This window comes from Dipodomys ordii, unplaced genomic scaffold (genome assembly GCF_000151885.1).
Source record: "Dipodomys ordii isolate 6190 unplaced genomic scaffold, Dord_2.0 Scaffold120, whole genome shotgun sequence".
NCBI classification, from domain to species: Eukaryota; Metazoa; Chordata; class Mammalia; order Rodentia; family Heteromyidae; genus Dipodomys; species Dipodomys ordii.
In genome coordinates this window covers 3,765,309-3,774,376 of record NW_012267336.1, presented here as the reverse complement: position 1 = coordinate 3,774,376, position 9,068 = coordinate 3,765,309, and the positions used below count along the sequence as shown (strand labels likewise).

Below are 9,068 nucleotides of genomic sequence, written 5' to 3'. Positions count from 1 at the left end.
AGCTCAAGGCTAGCGCTCTACCACTTGAGCCACAGCGCCACTTGCAGCTTTTTTCTTTTTGCTTATGTGGTGCTGAGGAATCGAACCCAGGGCCTCATGTATACAAGGCAAGCGCTCTACCACTAAGCCACCTTCCCAGCCCCAGTCCAATAAACCACCAGAAAACCAGAAGTGGTGCTGTGGCTCAAGCGGTAGAGTGCTAGACTTGAGCTGAAAAGCTCAGGGACGGCATCCAGGCCCAGAGTTCAAGTTCCACGACCAACAAAACAAACAAACAAAAAAACTTTCATTGTCTTACACTACTTGAACAGATATTTACTAAGTATAAGAGGCTTAGGACAAAGGCATTTATTTTCTTTTGAAGCATAAGCTTACATAAAGGTAACAGTGAAGTTCAGAAAATAACTATTACTAAAGAACATAATTAGTATGCCAATTCCAAAAAAAAAATAGTAGGGTTTTATACCGCAGAAAGAAAAAAAGAAGAGCATTCTATATAGAGGGAAATGTTTACTACTGAGAAATGAGCAGCAGTCTAGTTTGAAAAGACTGGTAAAAGCAGGGTATCCAAATTTCACCAATGATCTTATTACTCACATCATGGCCAAAGCAATCTTCTAGATGGTCTAAGCCCATCTTGCTCCTTCCTGATTTCATTCAGGAAACATCTAACTACAATTGGATGCTTTTCCATTATTCTAATTGCCCAACAACCTCGAAACTTAACTTCCAAGAAAGCAATTTGCACACGCAGGAACATAAATATTAGTGAATCCCAGGTTCTATGTAATTTAGTCTATTCCTATCTGTTCTGAAGTTGTATTCAGTCAATTCACTAATAAATACATGTTTCAGGGCTGGGAAGGTGGCTCAGTAGTAGAGCGCTTGCCTTGCATGCCTGAGGCCCTGGGGGCTCAATTCCTCAGCACCACATAAGCAAAAGGAAAAAAGGCAGAAGTGGCGCTGTGGCTCAAGTGGTAGAGCGCTAGCCTTGAGCTGAAGAGCTGAGGGATAGCACCCAGGCCCAGAGTTCAGGCCCCACGACCGGACCCCCTCCCCCCCAAAAAAAATACATGTTTCATTATCCTTTCCTGATAGTTTTTAGGTATATGTGCTTCTTCTTAGTAAATTAGGTATAATAGTTGCCTGCTATGCTACTTTTATGTTACTCTATTAAGGACCTATCCCCAAAAAGTATCTGGTTAAATATTGCCTGCCTATTAAATTTTTGCTTCCGTCTGTAGGTCAGTGGGAGGAGGTGAAGAAACCTCATCTGTGTTTCCTGATTATAATGGTCATCAGTTCTGACTTGATCTATGTTTGAAAACACAAATCCTCGGTGGGGGAGGGGGGATTAGGAGGGAAAAGGGGAGGATGGGAAGGGATGGGAAGGGGAAACTAAAGAAGAGGCTACAATGCTTGGTAAGAAATATACTCATTATCTTGCCCATATAATTGTAACCCCTCTGTACAGTATTTTCACAATAAAAAAGAACAACACAAATCCTTCAGTAATGGCACAGGAAAGGAGAGTTTCTGCAAGACAGCAATATACTTTTTACCATGTTCTTTTGAAGCTAAAGTGACAGAAAGATTGTAAATCAAAGCATGGATGACATAGAGAGACCCTGCCTCAGAAAGGAAAAAGAGCCAGACTAGTTAGCTACTCAGGAGACTGTGCATGCAAGGCAAGCGCTCTACCACTGAGCCACCTTCCCAGCCCCCTCAACTTTCTTAAAAATACAGAAGAAGCAGGATACTGGTGGCTCACACCTATAATCCTAGCTACTCAGGAGGCTGAGATCTGACAATTGCAGTTCAAAAGCCCAAGCAGGAAAGGTCTGTGACAGTATTATCTTCAATTTACTACCAGAAAACTGGAAGTGGCTCTGTGGCTTAAAGGGGTAGAGTGTTAGCTTTGAGTGAAAAAGCTCAGGCCCTTAGTTCAAGCTCCATGACCAATAAGCAAGTAGAAGAGCTCAGTGACTGAGGCTCAAACCTGTAATCCTAGTTACTCAGGAGAGTAACATCTAGAGGATTGAGGTTCAAAGCAGGACTAGAAATGTGGCTCATATGAGTAGAGCGCCATTAAACAAACTAAGCAAGCTCAGAGTTCTAAGTTCAAACTCTGGTAATGTGCTGGGTGCTGGTGACTCATGCCTGTAATCGTACTCAGGAGGCTGAGATCTGAGTATTGCAGTTCAAAGCCAGCCCAGGCAGGAAAGTCCATGAGACTCTTATCTCCAATAAACCATCAGAAAATCAGAAGTGACCCTGTGGCTCAAGTGGTAGAGTGCTAGCCTTGAGCTGAAGAGCTGAGGGACAGCGCCCCAGGTCCAGAGTTCAAGCCCCACGACTGAGGAAAAAAAAAAAAAAAAGGTAGAGTGCCAGCTGTGAGCAAGAAAGCTAAATGAGAGCATGAAGCCCTGAGCACAAGCCCTAATATCATCATATACTCCAAAAAAAGAAAGAGGAGGAAGGGCTGGAGGCATGGCTCAATTCAGAGAACCTGCCTAGCAAGCACAAGGTCCTGACTTAAAATCCCAATACTGCCAAAACGGGAAAAAAAAGTGGGGGGAGGGAGGGATTACGGATGTAGCTCAATGGTACGAGTCCTTACCTACCATGTACAAAGCCCTGAGTTTCAACCCCAGCACCAGTACCATACATCTAACACCCTATCATTCCCCCTACCCAAAAAAAAGAAAAATCACCTAAGAGGCTGGGTGACAGTAACAAACATCTGAAATCCTACTCAGAGGCTGAGACCTGAGGATACCAGTTTGGAGCCAGCTTGAGAAAACAAACCCAAACCCAAGAGACTTTTTTTTGGGGGGGTTCAGTCATGGGGCTTGAACTCTGGGCCTGGGTGCTGTCCTTCAGCTCTTCAGCTCAAGGCAAGCGCTCTACCACTTGAGCCACAGCGCCATTTCTGGTATTCTGGTGGTTAACTGGAGATAAGAGTTGCACCAATTTTGCTCCCTGGGCTGGCTTTGAACCATGATTCTCAGATCTCAACCTCCTGAGTAGGCTAGGATTACAGGTGTAAGCGCCGACTCTAAACTGGAGACTTTTTTTTTTTGGCCAGTCCTGGGGCTTGAACTCAGGGTCTAGGCACTGTCTCTGAGCTTCTTTTGCTCAAGACTAGCAAGCACTCTACCACTTCAGCCACAGCGCCACTTGAGGCTTTTTCTGTTTATGTGGTACAGAGGAATAGAACCCAGGGCTTCATGCATGCTAGGTGAGCACTCTACCACTAAGCTACCTTTCCAGCCCTCAAGAGGCTTTTATATACAATTAACCGCCAACAAGTTAGAAGTGGAGATGTGATTCAAGTGGTGATGTCAGTTTCCAGCAAAAGGGCTAAGCAAGAGCTAAAGGTCCTGAGTTCAAGTACCAGCATAAACACACTCACACCTAAGTCAGGTAAGAAGTATAACTAGTAGGAGGCTGGTGGCTCACGCCTGTATATCCTAGCTACTCAGGAAGCTGAGATCTGAGGATCATGGTTCAAAGACAGCCCAGGCAGGAAAATCCGTGAACTTCTTATCTCCAATTAACTTCCAGAAAAACGCAAGTCATGCTGTGGCGGGTGTTAGTGCTAGCTTAGAGCTGAGGGACAGTGCCCAGAGTTCAGGTCCCACAACTGACCAAAAAAAAAAAAAGAAGTATAACTAATTTTCACACTAGGTTTTCTTTTATCCCATCACTTTATGGTTTTATGTTTATCTTGTAGAGTGTTTCTGATAATGCTGAGATCTAAAGGGCATTATTTTACAAAATAAGTTTTCCTAATAGGGTGCAGGTGGCTTACACCACCCTAGCTACTCAGGAGGCTTAGTCTAAGGATCACAGTTCAAACCAGCCCAGGCAGGAAAGTCCTAAGACTCTTAGCTCCAAGTCACCAGAAAACCACAAGTGGTACAATGCTCAAAGTGGTGGAGCCCTAGCTTTGAGCAGAAGAGCTCAGAGGCGGCATCCAGGTTCTGAATTCCAACTCCATGAAAGGCAAACAAACAAAAAAATCAAACAGGTTGAAATCTAAAGATCATAGTTCAAATCTAGCCTGGACAGTAGAGTCTATACTAATTAGCCACCAAAAAAGCCAAATGTGGAGCTGTGGTTCAAGTGGTAGAATACTATCTTTGAGCACAAAAGCTCAGGGACAGACCCAGGCCAAGTTCAAATCCTAGGACAGGCACACAACAACAACAAAAAACATGCAAATAGCTACACAATTCTGTCTACATTAATAACATATGGTGATGCATGCCTGTAATCCCAGCATTTAGTAGGTTGAAAAATGAGGATCTCAAGTTAGAGACCAGCTTGGGCAAACCCAAGGGGCAGGAAAGGGATGTTATTTAAAAAGATAGACACTGGGCTGGGAAGATGGCTCAGTGGTAGAGTGCGTGAGCTGAAGAGTTGAGGGACAGGGCCCAGGCCCAGAGTTCAAGCCCCACAACCAAGAAAAAAAAGAAAAAGAAATAGCTCCACAGTTCAGTACTGTACTTTAATTCATCTGTTGACTTGTATAAATCTTGGCAGATTTTTGTTTTTGTTTGTTGGTCTCTGTCACTGGTTCCATCACTAAGCTTTTTTGCTTAAGGCCAGAACTCTACCCTCTTGAGCCACAACTCCACTTCCAGTTTTCTGATGGTTAATCAAAGATGAGTGTCACAGACTTTTCTGTGGGACTTTTCTGTTGGGGCTAGGTACCAACCAAGATCTTTAGTGCTCAGTCTCCTGAGTAGGATTACAGACACATGCCACAAGTTTCCTGCTTGAGTATATATGTTTTCTGTTTTGAACACTGTCACGCCTTTCCTCGCTCTCCCAGTTTTTCCCTCCCATTTCCACCCACAAGTTGTATAGTTCATTTTCAGCAGAGTGTCTAGTGAGTACTACTGCTGTATTTGTTCACCATTTGTCCCTCCATTTCAGTGTTTTTTTTTTTTTTGGGTCCAGTCGTGGGGCCTGAACTCTGGGCTTGGGCACTGTCCCTCAGCTCTTTAGCTCAAGGCTAGTGCTCTACCATTTGAGCCACAGCACCACGTCTGGCTTTTTTTCCCCTGCTTATGCAGTGCTGAGGAATCGAACCCAGGGCCTCATGCATGCAAGGCAAGCGCTCTACCACTGAGCCACCTTCCCAGTCCAGAGCTATTTCTTATAAGACAAAAAGATAGCCTTCCTGATTTCAGTTCACAAATGAGAGTTCATTTCTTTTGTAACAAAACAGCATGCCCTCTATAGCCACAATAATGATGATGATGATGGGGCTAGGAAAGTGGCTCAGTGGTAGAGTACTTGCCTAGCAAACATGAAGCCCTGGGTTCCATTCCTCAGTCCTCATACACAGAAAAAGCCAGAGGTGGTACTATGGTTCAAGTGGTAGAGTGCTAGCCTTGAGCAAAAGAAGCTCAGGGACAGTGCCTAGGCCCTAAGTTCAAGCCCCAGGGCTGGCAAAATGATGATGATGATGATGATAACAACAACAACAACACAATGTAGTCTGCTGCCAGTGGCTCACTATTATCCTAGTTACTCAGAAGTTTGAGATCTGAAGGATTAAGGTTTGCAACCAGCCTGGGTAAAGAAATTTGCTAGACTCCATCTTCAAAATAACTGGCAAAAGGAAGGATTTGGAGGTATGGCTCAAATGGTAGAGCACCAACCTAGCAAGCACAAAGTCCTGAGCTCAACCCCAGTTCTGGAAAAAAAAGGGCACAATGACTTCAAGTTTTATTATAATTTGATTGCCTAGATTAAAAGTATACTGAAATATGGGTGCTGTTGGCTCACACCTATAATCCTAGGTTCAAAGCCATCCTGGGCAGGGAAGTCTGGGAGACTCTCATCTCCAATAAACCACCAGAAAACAGAAGTGGCGCTGTGGCTTAAGTGAGAGAGTGCTAGCCTTGAGCTGAAGACTCCTCAGGCCCAGAGTTCAAGGCCCATGACTGGGGGGGAGGAAGCACATAGCCAAGGATTCAATGCTCAGCAACACATCCACACACCAAACACCCATCCACACCACCCCCCTCTCCCTCCCCCCCACACACATCAAAGGCTATAGGAGCCCTTGGGAGTTTATCTCAGTGATATAGCACTTGTCTAGCATGCTCTAGGTCCTGGGTTTGAACCAAAAAACACATTTTTAGACTAACTCATTCCTTTCTTCTTTTTTTTAATCTTTGTTTTTGTGCCAGTACTGGGGTTTGAACTCAGGACCTGAACACTATCCCAGAGCTTTCTGGTTCAAGGATAGCACTCTACCACTTGAGCCACAACTCCACTTCTGGCTTTTTGGGTATTTAATTGGAGATTAAAGAGTCTTACAGACTTTCCTGCCCCAACTGGCTTCAAACCTAGATCCTCAGATCTCAGCCTCCTGAATAGCTGTTCTTGTTCTATATAGAAGAAACATGAAATCAGTATACATGCTATTTCATGTCCTTTTTTAATTTAAAAACTCAAATATTCATAACCCAGTTATATTTTTGAGTTATTTTTTCTTATCCACACTGTGACTCACCTATCCATTACTTTTCACATCATGTAAACACAATCCTAGATGCTAAACACAACTCAAGCATATAAAATTAATTACACTGGTTTTGTAGTCATAATACTTGTACTAATAAACACTGACTCTAAAAAACTAAAAAAAAAGAACAATGTTTAATTCACAAGGGGGTAGAAAGAAAAAAAAGATCCTCCCCAACCACAAAAGCAGTACCAACATGTCAAGTTTCCTATAGTGCAATGGTGTAAACAAGGGAGAAAAGCTCTGGGGGTGGTTAGTGGGCAGGCAAAAGAACAACTCCCCTCAAGATAAAACTACTTCCAGACTACACTAGAGTAATAGCTCTTCTCGGTGTGTTTTGTTGGCCAGAAAACTAAATTACATTCCTTGTTTGAAATCATCTGGACATAATAGGTGCAAGCAAAGGGCCAGAGGTGTAGCTCAGTTGTACAGCACTTGCCTAGCATGAAAGAGGCCCTTGGTTCCATCTCCAATATGGAGAAACAAAGATACAAGCAAAGCTCACAAACACCTAATTCTTCTTTCTTTCTTTCCTTTATTTTTGCCAGTCCTGGTGCTTGAACTCAGTGGGCACTGTCCCATAGCTTCTTTTGCTCAGGCTAGCACTCTGCCACTTGAGTCACAGCACCACTTTTGGCTTTTTCTGTTTATGTGGAATCAAACCCAGGGCTTCATGCATGCTAGATAAGCACTCTACCACTAACACACATTCCAGGCAACAAACAATTCTAAAGATAGGATGCATTCAAAGCCTCAGAGTATTTTTCAACACCTATTCTGTCCCACTCCTACTTAATGATTGGCTTTACAGATAAAATACTAAAACCTACCAAAAATGCTACACACACACTCACAAAGGAAAAAATAAAACCCATACCATTTTTTTTTGTTCTACCACACCTACAAGGCTCCCATTAACAGAAGTCATTCAGCATGGGGTTAAGGTGAGGGGTGGGATAAACAGTAGGAAAAGCTGGCATTGCTTTAAAACACTTAGTGGACATGAAAATAAAGAGGCATTGGATTGTGCAAGAGATGCCAAGAGAAACAAGATTCCACATGTCAAGGGACTAAATGCCCAACACCGAGCAAAGGGCACTCACCCCCCATTGCTTTCTATCCGAAGACTGGTTGCTTCACCTGAAAGCTTTTCAAAGAAATCTAATGGTGTCTGCTCTCCTCACCCTGAGTGAACTCAACAGCCCCTACAGAACATGGGAAGACTTGCTTATCAAAAACAGCAAATACTGCTTCACAAGCCAAGAAACATTCACCTATGGGTGATAGTCTGTTCCAATTCAACCTTCTACAACCTAACTTCAAGCCAAAAATACTTGGGTCCTAGCCTGTCAAGTTCTCCATTTTCCCAAAGGTTTATCAACCTCATTTTCTTTTACAATAAGCCCCTCTCTTCACTCCTATTCTGGAGGCCCTTCTTCAAGTTCCCTAGTTGAAGGTTTCTGCCAAGGCTCCAGTGCGTTCACAAAGTTCCCTCCCCCAAAATCATCCCCTTTCCCCCACTTTTCAAAGATTTTTTTTTCCCTCCAGGCCTCATCCTAGAGAAAAACCATTAATAGGTCCCACCTCTCCTAAACACAACTCTAACACAAGCTATCTACCCTCCCCACCATAATCATCACCCCCCCCCGCAATAATCTTTTTTCCTTCTCTCTCCTTGAGTGGACATACACACCACACAAACGCGCGCGCGATCTGTTCTCAGCTCCAACTCCCTAATCTTTCCCGTGCCCCAGGTTCATCCAAAGCACCTAACAATCCCCCCCCACACACGCACAGTTTCCCCCAATCCTGTCATCGTCAGCCCCCATTCCAAATCCCATACCTTCCCCACACACATCTTAAATCCCAATTTCCCGAGCTTTCTACTCCTCAGCTAGCACCACACGCTTTTCCTTCCAGTCTACCCTCTATGCCACCTCTCCTCTGCCCACGTTCCTGGGGCGCTACCTTCCGCAGAACCCCATCTCCCTCCTGCTTCCACAGCCCCCTAACTCTCTTCTAGTTCCGCTCAACACCCGCCCCCATTTCTCCCCTTGCCCCCCGGGGCTCCCCCATTAGCTTTGGCCGTCCCAGCGAGGAGAGCCACCTCGCTTCCCGCCCGGCCCGCCCCGCCGCCTCGGCTCGGCTCGGGTGTCCCTGCCCTCCCCTCGGGGCCGAGGCCGCCGCCGGCGCTGGCACGGCAGGCCGGCTCACCAGTTGGTCATGTCCAGGAAGAAGGCGCAGCCGGCCGGGTTGAGCTGGAAACCGAGCAGCCGCTGGAACTCGGAGATGAGCACGTCCTTGTCGGTGGTGCCCAGGCAGCTAAACTTCTGCATCAGCTCCGGGTCTAGGTCCACGTCCATGCCCTCCATGGCGGGGGCCGGACGGACGCTCGCTTCCCCGCCTCCTCACAAGCAAGCTGCCGCCGCGCTGCCGGGCCCGGGGACCGGGAGGGGGCCCGCTGCCGGCCGGAGCCGCGACCCCGTTCCTCCGAGGTAAGCCCCGGGCCTCTCACCGCCTC

At 45.6% G+C, this 9,068-nt stretch overlaps 1 protein-coding gene across 2 annotated transcripts in view; it reads right to left on the bottom strand.

The window, feature by feature from the left end:
- LOC105995782 (chromosome unknown open reading frame, human C6orf106) overlaps window positions 1–9,068 on the bottom strand; it is a 50,158-nt gene extending 41,090 nt beyond the window's left edge. Inside the window, exon 1 of one of the 2 annotated variants that reach the window (XM_013029634.1) lies at window positions 8,762–9,068. In XM_013029634.1, coding sequence (XP_012885088.1) covers window positions 8,762–8,919 — 158 coding nt within the window. In that variant the 5' untranslated portion in view covers window positions 8,920–9,068. The remainder of the gene's footprint in view (window positions 1–8,761) is intronic. The other variant, XM_013029635.1, reaches the window with a different exon arrangement.